A 19,681-nucleotide genomic window follows, 5' to 3' on the forward strand; every position below is an offset into this window, starting at 1 on the left:
GACGCAAATCGCGTCATTTTACAGTGGGGGCGGGGCTAAACGCCGCGATTCCGGGTGAATCGCGGCGTTTAAACTAAATTTTTCCCCCTTCCTATCAGGGAGATTGCCACACTCGTCCGGGAGACTCTCGCAAAATGCGGGAGTCTCCCGGACAGTCCGGGAGAGTTGGCAAGTATGTAATATACTGAATGTTGTACCTTATCTCATATATACAGAAAAAACCCAGAAATAACAAAAATAACATCCTTAATGAAACATCATTCTGTGACATGAGCAACAAAATGTGAAAAATCTGCATAATATCATTTAATGACTAAAGACAAAACCAGTTATTATTTTATTGGTGTCTCCGCTCCTCCTGCCACATTTGGTCTCTCCACGTTGAACTTACAAATAGGTTTTGTTTTCCTTTAATAAAATATATAAAAAATATTGTTCATTGCAATTCACAAGGAAACATCGCTTGACAAACAGATACTGCATAAGGCACATCATCGTGCAGCAATTCCAAAAATACCTATGTATATATTTATATATATATATTAAACAACTGTCAACCTCTCTGAGGCTGTTAAAATCTGACACATCACTCACAAGTCATGGTCAACACACAGTACTAGATATTACCTTCATGAATTCCACCCACAAACAGAACTGGAGTAATAATTGGGAAATTAAGGCACTTGCCTACAGGAGCTTATAGAACAGAACATGGTCTGTCATCCCAGTCACGTCTACTTCATTACTAGTTCCTATATTAAATTCACCTGTTTTACACATAACTACGGATGCTAAGACAATAGTAAGGGGTGGAGCAGGATTTTACAAAGGCGATCTTCAATGGGCACCATTCCACGATTATATATTTGCATAGCATACATATTATATCACAATATACACATAAGTTTGCTTTATATGAATCCTCGTCTAGTATAGTCTACAAACTCCACTGAACAATAAATATATACTTTGAATGGAGGGGTTTATCTTTTTAACAATAGAATTTGGTATGGGGGCACCTGTACCCCCCCCCTCCCCCACCCCAAACAGGTCAGTGAATAGTCCCAGGCATCTAAGAAGTGGCTGAGCACTCCTACAGCACCTTGGCTAGGAGCCTCTGTGGCTCGTGGCCTAGTTAACGCTCCTGGGAGGGGATGCACAAGAGTGTTCTGTTTAATAGATATACTGAATACTCATAGGACCACTGTGCATTGATGTTGTCACACAGTCTTCCTGATATAAAAAATCTACTATAACTGCTAAATTGGTCGTCGTGCTTCTGCATTCCCAAAAAGATTGAGTGAAGTAATCATATTGGAGTTTCAGAGGCCCTGGATGGGCTTACTAATGCTGCTACCTCTATGGCTGCATCTCTACCTACAGTGTAAATCCAGTCCTGCCTATAATGCAATACATTAACCATGGGAAAATATGGAAGTACAATTGGATTACATCCCTGAGGTGTCAATACTAAATGCTGCCAAACAAAGGAAGATTTCAAACACCTATTAAATATCACAGACTGTTTAATCACCAAGATGATTTTAGGTCTGGAAGAAACAAAAAAAATGCCCAAATTATGGTTAAAAAACCTCCAGCATTGCATTGTTTCATTGTCCATGCTGGTATCATAATCCCAAGTGTCTCGTATTGTTCCAGAACACGGAGAGTCATCAAGGACCAGCCTTAAACATCATCGTTGGTGTCACCATAAGGACAGTCACACAGATTATGTTCTCCTGTGCATTCTCCTCTCGGGTTGCAGAAATAACAGCCAGTCCAAGCATATCCATCTCTCTGTTATTCTGAGGATCTGAAGACTGGAGAATTGCTGGATTTGCACTCATAAATAATTACTTCCTGTGCATTTCCTGTCCAAGTCTCTCATGAATACAAGTTCTCATTGTTAATGCCAGTTTGTACCAAGGACAAAAGCCTAATAATAACGGTTGAGGCTCCTTGTTCCTGGGATGTCCGGTTGCCCATTCATCCAGATCTCCCGTATGATGCGCTCCCTCTCTTCAAGCCTTTGTGCCCTCTCCAGTTCTTCAGCAGACGTAAAAACGTTCATGTTTAAAGTCCTCTCGAAGCGCCGATGCCTCCGGGCAGACAGGTCAGAGGTGGTGTCTGAATCGTCATCACTGTCGCTGCTGTCGCTGTCGCTCTCCTGTTTCCTGGGGGTCTTTTTGACAGTGGACCTTTTACAGTCAGTCTGACAGGATATCCTCATTACGAGAGCCACAAGTGTCAGAATTAGGCCAATGCACACTCCAGATACAAAATACAAAGCAGTTCTCTCTGGATTTTCTACAAAAACAAAACAAAGTAACAAAGACATGTCAGAAAAGACAAAACAATGACAATCACTTTGGTGCCAAATATTCGAAGCTTAATTAATATATATTCTCTTCCCTCTTTGTTTGTATTTTCAAATCAGCAAATAGATTGTTTAAAAGTTCAGGAATAATAACTGATAATAAAGAGCTATGAAGTAGCAGAGAGATGTTCTTAGCATAAACAGTAAATAGGGTTCCAGATAACAAGATATTGGTGGCTCCCAAAAATTTTGGGAGCTTCCCGGGATTCTGGGAGAGTAGACAAGTATGATTTATTCATCAAACATGCACTAAAATCTTTTCATTCTATTATTTATTTCCCCCAAACCCGCTTTTATGCTGTACCTAGGCCCCATTCAGCTTATGAACAATCCTTGGCCTGTGGGAAAGATAATAAGCACAGGTCACTTAATATCCAGCACATTTGCAATGTATAATTGCAAAATAAATAATCTTACATATAGCTCTTCTTCAGGCCCTATATAAATACAAAAACAACTAGTCTGGCCTTGTTATTTGACATATCTGATTATGTCACTTGTATAATATCAATTCCAAAGAATGAAACGAAATCTCTTAACAACATATATAACGTGGCTCATTGCCCAGACCACCGGAAACGAATCCCAGCGTGACTGAGGTTTGATTTAGCATTTTATATTTTACTCTGCTCCTAACGTTCCACCCTGTCTTGGGAAACAAGATGAAAAATGGATTGCATTAGAACCAAGCATATGGGAACTTAATAAAGTGAACTTGGGCACAGTACATGACCCCATCAGGTAATATTAAAAGTAGGAAGAAAATAATAATAGAGAGCTGGAAAGTTTTATCTTTATTCAACTGTACTAAGTTTAAAACACAGTAATGGTAATTTCATAACATGCTGTACGTCAAGGACTAATGCAATCCAAATAGTAACACTTAGAGCAGGCTCTCGGGAAGCAGATAGATACCAGGAGACGCAGGACGCTGCAACAGAAATACCACAATAGTATTTCAGTTCCTGTGACCCAGGGACCTTTGTAACTGTTCCTTATTCTACCAGGTCTTAATGTGGCTCAGTGGTGGAGACCCTCCCAATCTTCCCCCTGTAGTCGCAATGAGACCTGGTATTAATCAGGGAGGTCAGTCAGGCAGCGAATCAGAATGAACAAGCTTCTTTAGGATTCTCTGCCAGACTCTCTCTGTCCAACTACAATGGTTAGTCTGACGAGAGAGACTAAGGGGTTTATTTACTAAACTGCAGGTTTGAAAAAGTGGAGATGTTGCCTATAGCAACCAATCAGATTCTAGCTGTCATTTTGTAGAGTGCACTAAATAAATGACAGATAGAAGCTGATTGGTTGCTATAGGCAACATCTCCGCTTTTTCAAACCCGCAGTTTAGTAAATCTAGCCCTAAGAGGGACAAATAAGAATAGTGCAGGAGAAAGTTTTGCTACTGAAGGTGGGGTGGGGTAATGCATTAATGTGCTGCTATAGGGTGAAGAGGGGAGAATGCGTTGCTACAGGAGGGAGAGGGAAACTGTGTTGCTACAGACTGTTATCAGGGGGAGAAATGTTTCAGTAATGAGGGGTGGGGCAGTTTGTGGACTGTAGGTATAGGTCAATAAAAGGGGGAAGATTTTGGACTGTAGGTGCACATCAGTAGTAGGGGGCAACAATTAATTACACCTAATTTACGGCTAACTCTGCATCATTCCCTAAAACTAAAAAACATTCATGTATGACATAATTTCCTTTAATCCACAAATGTGTTGCAGAATCGCTTCTTATGTGACATGACCACACCCACTATATGGGATGGCCACACCCTCTGATGACACACCTCCACAATACTCTTCTGTCCCTATGGATTTTTTTTGTTAACAATTTTGCAGCCCCTTCAATTTAGTACATTCTTTCAAAGCACATTGGGACCCAATAAGATTGTGCACCCCTGACTTGTAATTAGCATATTCTCCCCATGTTCACTAAAGTTTCCTTGGTCAGCAAACTGTGCCTATTTTTTTACTTGGATGTCTTAGTTGCTGTTAGCTTGATTTAAGTTACCTGTTCTTATTGTACATGTATGGGGAGCTGCTACTGCATGGCCCTTGGAGCGGATCTAGATTTTTTTTAGGGGGGGTTAGTCCCTGCTCCTTTTTTACTTTTATTAGTTGTCTGTCTGTGGCTGGGTCCAAGTCAGCAGAGACAGGTATAGCATACTTGCCAACTCTCCCGGAATGTCCGGGAGACTCCCGAAATTCGGGTCGGTCTCACAGACTCCCGGGAGAGCAGGCAAGTCTCCAGCACCCGGCAACTGCCTGGCCTAAATGCTGAGATTCGCAGTGAATCGCGTCATTTTGTCCCCGCCACCCGCCACAACTTGACATTTTTGTCGCGGGGGGTGGGGGCCAGAAAAATGACGCATTTGCCGCGCCTCACGTCCTCTCGCCCTCCAGTCACGCCCCTCTCCCGGAATACACTTGCCAAAAGATGGCAAGTATTAGGTATAATGTGCGCCCACAGGCAGCAGCCCCCCCCCCCCCTCTCCCCCCGGATCCGCCAATGATTTGAAGCCAATTGAGTGGTTAACCCATACAGACCTGCACACCAGACTACACTGAGCAACAATTTAGATGCAAGAGGGTAAGTTGAGATTTAGGTTAATGATTCAATCAGACAGAGAAGGATATTTATTGCCTAATCTCATTTTGATGTACGGCTTTAATGTAGTAATCTCAAGGTTTTGTTCTCTGTAAAATGACACAAGCAGGCTGCAGTTTAGTGGAACCTGTTCAAAGATTTATAAAGCAAAGTAAGTAAACACAGATGTGTTTTTATGTAGTGTAAAAGTCAGCAGCAAATATATCCTGGAGTCTCCACAGGGTAAAATAATAAAAAATAAAAGAGTGTGTCTCTTTCATTATCTTTAAAATGCTTTTATACAGCATCACTGGAGAACCGCAACTCTCCTTTATTGTACTGCTCTCTGAAGCCGTTCTTTAGAGATACTTTATCTCCAATGCTGTCTACTCCTTGCGTGCGCACGCCGGAGGCAGCCAGATTGTGGACAGAACTATTTTATTATATTTGCCTACTTTGTATGCCACCCAAGGGGCCAGGTCGGGGTAAGTGGGCGTTACGTTGCGATTAGCGTTATCAAGGCCAACCACACCATACAGCAGAATGAACTGACTCTCGTCTTCCCAGCTCTTTACATGACTATGATTTCTGCAAAATGCAAATTTAAAAATTCAGTGCAGAATGACCATTCCATGGCACGGAACTCGACTTGGCCTGGTCCAAAATGGTCTCTTCTGCTGCCAAATTAATTTTGTGCAAAATTTCTGTGACATGACTGAGACATTAGGTTTGGATACATTTTTAGGGTTTACAAAATCCTGCAAGTGGCTGCAGATGCCACTACTCCCCATAGCTGTCTGACATTAGCTGAGGCTGTGCTGCAAGGGTTGGGGAGTCCTGGTAGGTATTTGACCATCCATAGGCCACAGACCAGGGCCCCTCAGACTGAGCTCAAAGAATATGGGGCCCCTGGTTCAATTGTTGGTTTCTTCAACCCCTTTTTCAAGGTAATGTAATAGTCCAAGCACTCACTCCTGGGTCTCATAAGGATATACACCATTCCCCAAGTGTACTATAGAAAGGGAATGAAAACAGCCCACCAAGAGATAAATTTATCAAGCTGCGGGTTTGAACAAGAGGACATGTTGCCTATATCAACCAATCAGATTCTAGTTACCATTTATTTAGTACATTCTACAAAATGATAGCCAGAATCTGATTGGTTGTTTTAGGCAACATCACCACTTTTTCAAACCCGCAGCTTGATAAATTTATCCCCAAGTCTATCAACAAAGTGTAAAGTCTTCATTACATTCTGAGGAGGAACGTGATAAAACATCACTCATTTTTAATATTGTTGTTATAGGCCAGATGCGATGAAACCTTTTTAAAATCTATAGACAAACGTGAAGCATAGAATAATATTGGTTATCATTGAAATATATTATTATAATAATACAAACCTGGTATTGCAAGCTAATATTTGTCAACTATAAAAAAATAAAGCAAGACTTAACATCAGTACCTGTTGTAATATCATGTATATATTAATTCATGCCCAGCATTTATATACGTACCACAATATCCAGTAATATCATAATATATCCACAGCTCCTTGTCCAGAATCTAACCAGTTGTAAGCAGCAGCAATCCCTGGTTTATTGAGGTGGGCAGTGCTGATTATTGTGGGCTAAATACTGCGCTGGTCACTTGAACCATTTAATATGCTGGACATTGGGGCTGTATAATATGCTGGTGGGAAGGAAAAAAATGGTGGTAGCCCAATGACCCAACACAAGGTAGCCTACTATGAGACCATTCCGCTGGGCAAGTGCCCACCAGTCCAACCAGCCCCTGCTGGTGGGAGTTATTAGCGATGGAAACGGATCTAACATAGTGGGGGGAAAAATTAGCTAGATGAAGCAGACACTTATTTTTTTCTTTATTGCAACCAAATATATATGAGATTATTTATGCTACACAAATGTCAGGGACAAGTCGTGTGAGAGCTACAGGTGATATTAGTTACAACATGAATTACTGAGATAACTGTTCCCAAATTATCCTTTCATGTTCAGACTTCTTTACAACAGCTGCTGATTTTGGAGCATACTAAAGTCTGCTTGTAACTTGTAACATTGAGACATATAAATAAAGCCATCCAACAACTCCAGATAGTAAATGGGTTATTGCTGCTGGTGGAGGAATGTTTCGGTATTTATAGGAGGATGACAGCTGTGCAGGACGCCTAATGCCAAACAGTAACAGGGCAGCAGGTGCAGGTGCTCCGATTAGCAATGCCAAAAGTACACACAGCAATTATTTTATTATTAATACTATTTATTCTCAAAGGTATTGTTATGATGAGGTTATAGAAAGAGCTCATCTGATAGAATTGCTCTTTTGACATAACAACATTATGGGCTTCATGAAGAGTTGGATGCAACGGTAGCCCATTCACATGTGATCAAAGTGTTCTAGTTTGTAGTGTAAGTTGCATGCATCTGACAATACGGGAACCTTAAATCTAGTGTATAGAAGCAAAAATAAAACAATCATTATCATCAACTGTATAAATATAATCTAGCTGCAAAATATATGTCTTGTAGTTAGCACAGCCCAAGATACATGCATGGGCAGCACGTTGATTTAGTGGTTAGCACTTCTACCTCACAGCACTGGGGTCATGAGTTTGATTCCTGACCATTTGTATGTTCTCCTTGTGTTTGTGTGGGTTTCCTCCCACACTCCAGAATCATACTAGTAGGTTATTTGGCTGCTAACAAATTAACCCTAGTCTGTCTGTGTATGTTAGGGAATTTAGACTGTAAGCTCCAATGGGGCAGGGACTGATGTGAGTGTGTTCTCTGTACAGTAATGCGGAATTAGTGGCGCTATATAAATAGCTGATGATGATGTAATATAAAAAATTAAGAAGCACTCAAGGGGGAGTGGTTAACTTGCACAACCTTGCTGTACTGCAGATGCGCGTTAACACCACGATCCACCAAATGGCAGAAAGAGAAATGCATGGGCCACTCTATGGAAGCAAATTATACTCGTGTGCAGCATGAAAAAATTTTTGTACTTCATGTAATCCCAAAAAGATCCCCAAGCCCAATAATGATCTGATCAAAATCGATTGGACCTTTAGCGAACATGTTGGTAGATGTGGCCAGAAGATGGCTGCTGTTATCATTTATTGTCTTGTCTGTGTGGCCATCTTATGACCGCACTAACAGGACCCTGTGATACCAAAAGAGTTAAGGCTACTTGGCGCGATCACATCCAATTTAGCCACTTTCATGCGTCGCCAAGTTGGACTCTAATACTATCATCTGGTGCTTGTGCCGAATGGCAGGAATGTACATATGTGGTTGGCATTACAGATTACAGTCTTTGAGAAATGCAGAATGTTTGTTTTGATGAAACATAGAATTTGACGGCAGATAAGGACCACTTGGTCCATCTAGTCTAGTCTAACCTATTGTAACCTCCAACCCTATTTAATTTTTATTTCTATTTAAGAATATCGTTATGTCTATCCCATGCATGTTCAAGTTACTCTACTGTAGTAGCCTCTACCACCTCTAATAGGAGGCTATTCCACTTATCCATTTTTCCTCACATTTCCTCTGAACCAACTTCCCCCCAGTGTCAGTACATGTCCTCGTGTTCTAATACTTCTCTTTCTTTATAGAATGTTTCCCTCCTGTACCTTGTTAAAACCATGGATATATTTGTACCTTTCTATCATGTCTCCCCTTTCCCTTCTGTGTTACAAACTATACATAGTAAGATCTTTTAATCTATTTGGGTAAATTTAGTGATGTAGGCCATGCACCATTTTAGCTCTCCTTCTTTGTAAGGTCTCTAACGTATTTATATCCTTCTGGAGATATGGCCTCCAGAACTGAGCACAGTATTCTAGATGAGGCCGTACCAATGACCTATACAGTGACATTATCACGTCTTTCGTTTTGCTACTGATCACTTTCCAGAAAAAAAGAAGTAATAATACCACTGTATTGGTCATTGGTACGGTCTCATCTAGAATACTGTGATCAGTTCTGGAGACCCTATCTCCAGAAGGATAAAAATACATTAGAGACTATACAAAGAAGGGCAACTACACTAAAATAATAATACAATTATAGTTGGCAACTGTCCTTAAAGGAAATTTCCTCCGCTGGTGGTTTCTCCACCCCCTAGAAATTCCGATAAGAGATAGCATTCCACAGAGAGGGAGCATTCTGATTGGTTGGGCACAGCGGCTGTCATATCAGTCAGTTTGTTGGATCCCTATTTTCCTTAAGCCCCCCTGCATCAGTTACATCAGGACAGCTGCACAGGCAAAATGGCAGAGACATCTGGGGAGGTGACACCCGTCAATGTACCCGCAGGTCTACAGGACACCAGACGGACCCCTTCCAAATATGATGGCTATGTGTCATAGACTATAGAGCTATTTCTAATAATATATGGGATGATGCATCTCTTACTGTAAATTCTAAGGATATTAGAAGTCAGTGAGGTGTTCCATAACCATATAAGGTTTGATAAGGTTTTATATTGAAATATCATTTAAAAAGAATTAAAGGAAGGCATAAATCTGACTAACCAATGCACAAGTCTGCAATCAATAAACAACTCAGAATGCTTATTAAATAAATCTCCTCTTCCCCTACAGAATTCTTTTCAAACTCCTCACCACCACTTACAAGGCTCTCTCCCACTCTACTGCCCCTTATATCTCTAACCTCCTCTCCATTCACACTCCCGCCCGCTCCCTACGCTCGGCTAATGACCGCCGCCTCTCCTCCACTCTGATCACCTCTTCCCTTTCCATAATCCAGGACTTTTCCCGTGCAGCCCCCCTTCACTGGAATGACCTCCCTCGCTCCATCTGCCTCTCTCCTACTCCGTGCTCCTTCAAACGTGCACTTAAAACTCACCTCTTTCTCAAAGCCTACCAACCATCCACTTAACCCCCATCTCCTCCACTCATTCTCCCCTCTCTCCCATTCCCTCAACTGGCTCCTCTTGTGCCTGGTCTGTTTAACCCTTCCTTAGGATGTAAGCTCGCATGAACAGGGCCCTCTTCCCTCCTGTCTCCTTACCCATTCTTCTGCTCCATGTCTATTGCATCTGCCTGCCTGGAGTTTCTGAAGTATTGGTACTTTTGTTTATTGTTCTGTACTGTTATACCCTGTATAGTCTACTGTTTGTACTATGTGCGGCGCTGCGGAAACCTTGTGGCGCCTAACAAATAAATGATAATAATAATAATAATAATAAAAATACCTTACAGAAATTAAAAGATCAGAAATAAAGAATACTAGCCCACCACTATCAGGCAATTTCCTGTGCTTTGTCTTTTATTTACAAATCGTTGCATTGAAATGCATTGTAAATGTGCCCGCTAGCCTTACAGCAAATAATCAGTTTCTGTTGTGAATAATACCCTATCCATTGTGCAGCAGTCTGCAGGACTAAATATTTCCAAATATGTAAAAGTATGTTTGTTTTACTTGCAGTTATATTTGGATAAAAAAAAAAGTCTTTGGGGCTGAGTTGAAGCCAGAAGACATTATTCATCGGCAAACAAAGTTATTACAGACATCCGAGTGAAAAAAAAAAGCAGTTCTTTCATCTGTGAGGAAAAAAATGAGGATTCTTATAATAACACATGCGAGATTACAGCTCGTAATCGCACCGTGAAGAATGGGGGAAAGCGCATTAGCTGCTGTTCTGGATTCTGCTTTGTGTATGAAAAGATCGTCAGTGAGAGGAAGCTAAACCTCCAAGGCTGAGCTACTGAGTAAGAGAGACAGAAAGTAGTGTTCTCTCTGTAAACACACAGATTTATCAAACCTTCTACAAAGTAAATGTGAAGGTGTTGCCCATAGCAACCAATCAGACTCTAGCTATCATTCTCTAGAATGTACTAGACAAATGATAGCAAGAATCTAATTGGTTGCTATGGGCAACACCTCACTTTTCCTTTTTAGACGGTTCGATAAATCTACCTCATAACCTTAAGAGCCACAATTTCCTTGTGTGCAGAAGAGGCGTGATCTGACGGGAGTCCATGCCCATTTTCCTTTATGTTCATAACACTGTGAATTTTGGGCATGACCAAATTTGATCCTTTGGGCATGCATTGCTGGCGCAACCATCAAAACAATCCCAATGTCTGTTACACAAAAATACTACCAGGCTTGGCCCAGGGTATAATATCAGGCATGGTATATTGTCATACTGCTTCAATCATTTATGTAGACTAATCTTTTAGCTACTTAATTCTACGATCCTAAAGTACTATCCCGAATACTCTCCTGCACACAGTGGAGTCAGCCATTTTGTATGCTCAACCAATCTTTGTGTTGATGCAAGCTATCGATTTGCTAGGAGCCAGTGACATCACTGAGGCGTGGAGTAACACGGAACGAGTCTTTGGTCAACCTCAATGACTAAATTAGCTGACCAAATCCGCCTACGCTGTCTATCTCTGATGTACATAACTGCCATCTATCTCTGTGTGGTACGTACCGGTGATAAAAGAATATGCTGCCAAGACGTTGCTGATCAGTGCCATCTCTGTGCTGGTCTGCCCCACGGGTGCCATGGTTCGGTTGGAGATAGGATGTTCTATCTCGCCCATAGAGAGGTTATCATCCACTGGGTAGAAGGCTGCTGCCTGTCCTTTCTCCTTCTCTGCGTAACACACAAGGTAAGAAAATAATGCAACTGTGACATGTAGATCCGTGTAAGAATACACCAGATTTAACCTCAAAGGTCACTCTTTGTCTGCTGCTTTAGGTTAATGACCTTGCAATAAACTGCACGTAGTTTCAAATGGTGTTAAACCCAACCAATTAAAGTACGTACATTAATGCTTTATTAAATAGGCAGCTATTCATACAGTTATAGGGCCTCATTTAGAGTCAGACGCAAAGTCCATTTCAGGCGCATCCTGCACATTTCCACTGATGGGGCATGCGCAGTAAGCAACAGTTCCCTGCAATTCCATCTGCTTTTCAGATGCAGTGTACACTGCGACAGCTTGCGTCTCAGTTCAAGGGAAAGGGTGGAACAAGGAGTTATGTAGGCGTGACTGTGAATAATTCAGATACTATAGGCGTCTACCCGAAAAAAACTACCCTTGTCGGATCAAGACGCAGGCGGATCACACGTCAAACAAAACTGAAAAAGTGCGGCAGGAATTAGGTGGCGCAAGTAGTTAGCTAGCTGCAGGAAGTGGTCGCAGCTTGGTAGGGTATTACCAGTGGGACGCAACTGGGGTTGAATGCCACTCATAATACCCTACCAAGCTGCTGCACACTCCCAGTCCTACTCTTTTATGTAAGTCTTAGACGCACATTGCGTCCAACTCTAAATGAGGCCCATAGTCTTCACTGGCCAGAGGCCATTTTTTGTTTGTTTGTTTGTTTTGTTTAAACTTTGTTTATTGAAAGCATACAGCTAAAGATCTAGCAATGTAACAATATAAGGCATAGATTACAAGGCTTTCCATTTTCAAATATATCAATCAAAAAAAGGACAAAAAAACAAAAACAAGTAGATACATATATGGAGAAAGAAGAACTAAAAAGAAGAGGATAGAAAAAGGCCAGGGTGGGGGGGATAAGAGATGATGTAGGGAGGAGGACCACAAACATCTCACATATGGACCACAAACATCTTACATACAGTCAATGTTCTTGAAGGTTGAAGGCATCAGTAAAAGGTATAAGGAAATATGTGGTGATATCATGGTAACCCCACGCCAAAATTTCCCAATAAATATTCAATCATGGGACTCCATCCTGCTGCGAACATGTAATCTTTATAATAATCAGTGGCCTTGAATGTTAGCCAGGAAAACCAGGTGGTGTTAAAATCAGTGACTTTATCAATGGCGGAAGAGATCAAGTCATCCATTGACATATAGTAGTCTATTCGGGTATACCAGTCCTGAGGGATGGAGGATCGGGGCATTTACATTAGATGGGAATAACCGCATTAGTCGCATTGCTCAGGTGAATGAGGAGCCGTTTCTTAAATAGGAAGAATCCCCTTTGTTAAATAGGTCCCCAGTCCAAGAAAAGGCTGATATATTTTAAGAAATGTCTTTCTTTTGTGGAGTGAATAAAAAGTCAGTGTAAAAGAAGTCTGTTGCAATATACATTAGTAACTGAACAGTTTTGTTATTGATCTTAGTGACTTTAGGTATGGTACACAGAGTTTTACAATAACACAATCCACTGGGAGGAGGAATAGATTCTGCAATTATGTATTTAGATATTAAAGGACATAAAGGATTAGAGATTTGTTCCAGTCTAACATGGAGTATGAATTTGCATGCAATTCTAGGAGAAATAATGGAAATATCTCTATTTCAACAACACATTAATGCATGAAGGACCTTGTTCTTTGATACAATACAAAGGTCAACTAATGTTTAATGTAACTAATGCTAATGAGATACATTGTAATCAGTAGGATTAATAACAGTGCTACAGATGGGGAAAGCTTATTCACAGATTTACTAACAAGGGAGAGGTTAACAGTGGATTTAAATATTTTTTTTCTGAGATGCTTTTTAAAGTTTCATCAGCCTATTGATGTTAAAGCAGCGATCACACTTCTTTTTTTTAAAAATAAATAAATAGCAAGTTAAGTATCTTTTAATCTTAGCTGTCCTCCTACAAATCATTATCTCCTTTCAAAATCTCGCTGGAGGGAAAACGGGTTGGGTATCAAATGTCTACACCGTAATGTCGACACTGTTATAATGTCAACCAACAAAATGTCTATATGTTCATAATGTCTACACATGCAAAATGTTGACAATGTGTGCACTGTCATAATGTCTACAAGGTTGTAATATCGACATTGAAATAAATGTAAAAAAAATAAACAGCTTAACCAACCCTAGTGCTTCCATCCTAGGCTGGAACTAGCAAATTTGGTGGAAGAAAAGGTGTGGGGTCCCCTGGTATTTACTATTACCAGCACTAGGATTCATGGCACTATAGCAGGGAAACTTGCAGTGTGGGGTCCATCTGCCATAATGCCAAACCAGCCCTAGGCTGGTCAGCAGGGGGCTGATTCCCTAGGGAGATCAGGTTCCACCAAAAAATTGTCGTCGTCCCCCCCCCCCCCTCCAACCCCTGGGTTAACCAGCACCTGCTGACAGCACTAGAGCTCTTCCCCCAACCATGGAGCGGTGGGTGTGGGGTAAAATTAATTTATTAAATGTATAAATCCATTTTGTGCCTGGTGCACTACAGGTCCCAGCATGCCCAGGCTGCCATTTAGGGTTTGGGCATGCTGGCACCTATAACCATTAATTATGGGTGTTTGAACTATGGTCATATGCATAAAATGTCAGAGAAGAGAAAGAATCAGGTATTATATTCTAAGAGGGGAATTCACTTTTATTGTTACTATGGTAAAAATCTCTGCTTAGTTTTCTTCGCACCTCTATGGGGTGCGAGGCAAAATGAGCGGAGATATCTGTCAAAATCTCCCCTGTAAAGTGTCTCCGGTATGATCGTGGGACATTTTGCGGATAACTGAATCCCCCCTTTATGTCACAGTTATCCCCCTTCTCCTATAATATAATTTATTATAAACTCCTAAGATGATCAGATAAACAAAAGACAAGATCTCACATAAAATCTGAGTGCGGTGTATGTACAGGGTTGTAGTTTTGAATTTGTTCTTTTAAACAGAGCTCTGCTTTATATCAGGAGCCAGTTAGGCCTAAGACAGACATATTAATCACCTCCTTCTGAATACGCTTATTAAATAACGACAAAGCACCATTTGCGCTTCTGACCTAGCACGTCAACTTGCAGAGCACCGGTACTGAAATTAGGCATTTTATTTAACAATTAAACTGTTGGTCATCCTTTAGTTTGTTTTAGTTAAAATCCACATAAGTTGCTATATAAAGTCACGTATATAAATAGATATCTATAAAACTGAGCAAAAATAGAAGCACATGACTGAAAGATACAGGCGGGAAGTAAGTGCTTGTCCCATGGGCTAATGCCTCATACTGTCTATCATTCATTCCCATCATGCTTACCAGCTGTCCCAGTTTAGTCTGGACAGTTCCACCACGGTGCCACTGGTAAGAGCTGCACACATCACACCACCAGAGTGACGTGACCATACTTGTCTACTTTCTCATAATGTCTGAGAGAGAGTTTTGGGAAGTTTTCCCAGACTCCCAAGAGAGTAAATCACCCACCTGGGCCCCATTTATCTTTCTTGAGATGTGTGTGCGGCCATGATTGAACAATTTGCATCGTCAGGCCTCACCAGGCAGGTCTCGTTAATGCTAATTGAGTTATTATGGCTCCGCCTTCCGTTCTCTCACGACACCGTCAAGTCATAGAAACATAGAATTTGACGGCAGTTTGCCCATCTAGTCTGCCCATTTTTTAACTAATGGTAACATCAAACCCTATTTGGTCCTTTAATCTTTGTAAGGATATCCTTATGTCTATCCCAAGAATGTTTAAACTGCTCTACTGTATTAGCCTCTACCACCTCTGATGGGAGGCTATTCCCCTTATCCACTACACTTTCTGTGTAGTAATTTTTCCTCAGATTTCCTCTGAACCTACTTCCCTCCAGTGTCAGTGCATGTCCTCATGTTCTAATACTTCTCTTCCTTTGAGAAATATTTCCCTCATGTACCTTGTTAAAACCCTTAATATATTTAAATTATATATATATATATATATATATATATATGCTCAGAAGGGTTCAGGGTGTGATGCAAAAAGTCTCATCACCCCTCCCCCCATTTGCTATTTGTACCTCAACTCCAAGATCTTCTGAAGGGCAAGTCCAAAGTGAAGTCAAGTATGCTTTTCATAGCTTCGGCAGCACCCATTCAATGTCCCACGTCCACTATTTCAAATGTTGAATGGTATGGTTTTCAGTACAGGAACTTAAACCACTTTAATAAGTGGACTTGTGTAGGCAGCTATTTTGTGAACCAATATTCCTGAGAAAATATCTATTCAACAAACCTCTTAATATTTGAAGAAGCAAAAATGGGACACAATAGCCCTCATCCTTGATCCATCCAAAACCCATACTTGCCTGCTTCCATATACTTGCCGTCCAGGAGATCTCCCAGGGCCCCACCCACTTACCATAAGCCACACCCCTGTTTGGTTCTGATCATTTTTACAGTCGCACCATAATTGGAACTCCTGTGAAGTACGTACCAATTCACTAAGGACTGAGGACCTTCCTTGGGCTGTTTTCTCATGAATATGATGTCAGCTCACAAGATGGCTGCATCTTCTATATGTAAGCAACATGTGCATTTTAATATCTAAAGAACAAAAGGAGCTTAGTCCCCTAAACACTTAACAATGAACTATAATTAATTACAACTGAAGCCAAAGAGACCCTGTCACTCTTTTCTTTGTATGGACTTTTCAGTACCTGGTAGAACGTGCTCAGTTATGAACGCAGGGTCGGGAAAGAATGCTCCATCTCCAATCACATTGCGATCATAGGCTACCGGCTGCCGGGGGAAGTGTGTTTGCCGTACTCCTTGGAAATTTGTTGATTTTGGCAGAGTTTCATACAGTAATTTCTTCGGCACTAAAAGTAAATCGAGACATTAAACGTTTAGAAAAAAAGAGAAATCATTAAAAGCAGTTAAAGAATCTACTCTACTAAGCATTAATCTTATAGGGCCATTAATCTAAAAATATGTTTATTTTTGCTACATAAGATTAAATTCCATTTACTACACACAGTAAAAGCTGAGATAGGGCCATGTTATGTATTACCAGGCATCGCATTCAGGACAATAAAATGCTCAGCAATCATTTCACTTGACGGGGAAATCTGGGAGTTGCAGTTTTTCATTTGTTCGAAACACACAGGAATTCATTTATAAGGAGCAAAATGCCAGGAGTGACGCAACATTGTGTTAAGTAGCGCGATATAGCGCAAGATGGCGCAAGATGGCACACACTGGCCAATGTAAAAAAAAAAAAAGCTTTCAACACAAAAGTGGCACATGGAATAAAGACTCTCGTTGTCACTTCACTGTCATGATGATGGGCAGCACGGTGGCTTAGTGGTTAGCACTTTTGTCTCACAGCACTGGGGTATTGAGTTCGATTCCCGACCATGGCCTTTTCTGTGTGGAGTTTGTATGTTCTCCCTGTGTTTGCGTGGGTTTCCTCCGGGTGCTCCGGTTTCCTCCCACACTCCAAAAACATACTAATAGGTTAATTGACTGCTATCAAAATTGACCCTAGTCTCTGTCTGTCTGTGTGTGTCTGTGTGTGTGTATATTAGGGAATTTAGACTGTAAGCTCCAATGGGGCAGGGACTGATGTGAGTGAGTTCTCTGTACAGCGCTGTGAAATAATTGGTGCTATATAAATAAAGGATGATGATGATGATTAATTTAAGTCATAAATGAGGCTAAACCGGACCGGATTTCATATTTGGTGAAGAAATTAGGTCCTTATCCGCGCTCCCTTAAAAAATGTAAAAGAAAGTAGCTGCCAAAACAGGAGAAAATATAGGAACCCCCTGATCCTAATAAATAAACAAATAATAGAAAAACTCCTTGGCGCTAAAATAAGAACGTGTACAAACAATATATGTAAACTGCATAAATCTGCAAAGGAGCAGAAACGTCCAAAGAAATAAATTCCTCTAATAGTGTTGTATAATTAGAGGAATTTCTTTCTTCGGACGTTTTTACTCAGACTTTTATTTTTTATACTTATTTGTTTTTGTTTCTATTTTTGTCTTGATCTTGCTTCTGGCCAGCTTGTTGATTAAATTCACTTTATACATAGACTATATATATTTATGCAGTTTACATATATTGTTTGTACACGTTCTTATTTTAGCGCCAAGGAGTTTTTCTATTATTGGATTTCATATTTGCCTACGTTCCCGAATTCTGGGGAGTTCTCCCAGACTCCCCGGAAAAGAAAACTTTTCTCCCGGGTCCCGCGTCAATTCCTTTTGGAAGTAGGCAGGGTATTGATATCGCCATTTCAATGCAAATCTCGTCAAGGACACGTCCTTCGTTCCGTGAAACGCATCATGACGCAGCAGACGGCTGCGGTTTTAGTACTATGGGGAAGCATCACTTCGGTAATAGGGAGAAGCTCTAAATGTATCTCCCTTTGATAAATAGACCCTTAAATCTCTTCTTTCCTAAAGTAAATCACTTTGCAGTGACGGCCAAATACAGAAGGGGGCAGAGACCTGCAATACTGTGGAAAGCAAAGTGAAGGAGATTCTCTGCTCTCAGCTGTGATTTCTGTCAGGACACAGAAAAAACACAAATGCTTATTATAACTTTAATGAAAAGTTTGAAAAATTGTCTAATTAATTTACTGAAGTGTGACTAAGGGGTATATTTACTAAACTGTGGTTTAGAAAAAGTGGAGATGCTGCCTATAGCAACCAATCAGATTCTAGCTGTTATTTTGTAGAATGTACTAAATAAATGACAGCTAGAATCTGATTGGTTGCTATAGGCAACATCTCCACATTTTCAAACCTGCAGTTTCGTAAATATACCCCTAAGTCACCATGGAATCTCATGGGAGGGTCTCAATGATGTTATTATATAATCAAATATTATAATCAAATACTTCCATCTCTCAATTTTAAATAAAATTAAATATAAAGAAGTTTATTGAATTAATCTTAAATATGTCAGTTAAATAATGTAATTATCCAGTTTTGTCATTTAAATCTTATTTTAGAACCTAGTTATGATGGGAACAAAACAAATCCTGGTAGTAACACCCACAACAATGAGTTAGGCAATTATCTTTCAGACACACAGTCTTTATAAACACACATTAAGTAGAAATACACACATATTCAGTATGAGAAAATCTCTACCCTTTTCCCTGGAAACCTCAGCCATACCAGTTTATAGGGAAGGCAAACAATGATCCCATTGTGTGCAGTTTAAATAAACTTTCCCACTGGTAATTATACAATCACTCCCAAAATGCAGTATGCCTCTGACTCTGGAGAAGACAATTCACAGGGATTTTATTTTGGGGGATACACAAACTATAATGACACACAGGGCTCTATTTATCAAATAGCATCAATATGAAAGATTTTCTATCGCCGTTATTTATTAATAAAATGTCATCTGAGTGATGTGAACTTAGAAAATGCTATTAGAATGTAGATGGTAATACTAGAGAGTAACTGGTACTATGTCCACGTTTTAAACATGATTCCTTTCAATTCTTATCACAAAAATAAGGATTTGAAGATTGTGCGTATTTATTAAAAAAACTTTAACAGGAACAGCAGTCACTAAAAACTGCTGTACCTGTGAAGACCCCTCTCCTGTCATTCCTATGGTCACTAGCACAAAGTGATCACCTTTGGGATAGTGACCGAAGGTGATAGCAGTAAGATGCGGTGAGGGATCCTAAGATCCCTCTACCGTAATGCACTCCCCATAGAGCAGACCTGAAGGATTACACATACGGTAATGTACGTCAGCCTGAGCTGTATGTGGCTGAGTTGGTGTACATTACTGTGTGTGTAAATTCCTTTTCATCCCATAATACACTGCGGAATAGAGCAGTCCCCACTGAAATCTATGGGGACTTCTCTTTATTTCGGAAAAAAAAAAATGCAAATCAGCAGATATCTGTGATATCTGCTGCATCGCAATATTATTACATTTACAGGATACTTAGATTTGTGTCTAATTAACAGGAAAAT

The 19,681-nt window shown here is 40.4% G+C and overlaps 1 protein-coding gene across 2 annotated transcripts in view; it reads right to left on the minus strand.

Annotated features, from left to right (window-relative positions):
- Positions 1–302: 302 nt before the first annotated feature.
- The window catches only part of EVA1A (eva-1 homolog A, regulator of programmed cell death), a 264,800-nt gene continuing 245,421 nt past the window's right edge, over positions 303–19,681 (minus strand). For both annotated transcript variants that reach the window (XM_075201349.1, XM_075201350.1), the window contains 3 exons: positions 16,385–16,546; positions 11,459–11,623; positions 303–2,307 (listed from right to left, as the gene is read on the minus strand). In XM_075201349.1, coding sequence (XP_075057450.1) covers positions 1,937–2,307; positions 11,459–11,623; positions 16,385–16,546 — 698 coding nt within the window. In that variant the 3' untranslated portion in view covers positions 303–1,936. The remainder of the gene's footprint in view (positions 2,308–11,458; positions 11,624–16,384; positions 16,547–19,681) is intronic.

The sequence above is a fragment of the Mixophyes fleayi genome, chromosome 3 (genome assembly GCF_038048845.1).
Source record: "Mixophyes fleayi isolate aMixFle1 chromosome 3, aMixFle1.hap1, whole genome shotgun sequence".
In the NCBI taxonomy this organism is placed as follows: Eukaryota; Metazoa; Chordata; class Amphibia; order Anura; family Limnodynastidae; genus Mixophyes; species Mixophyes fleayi.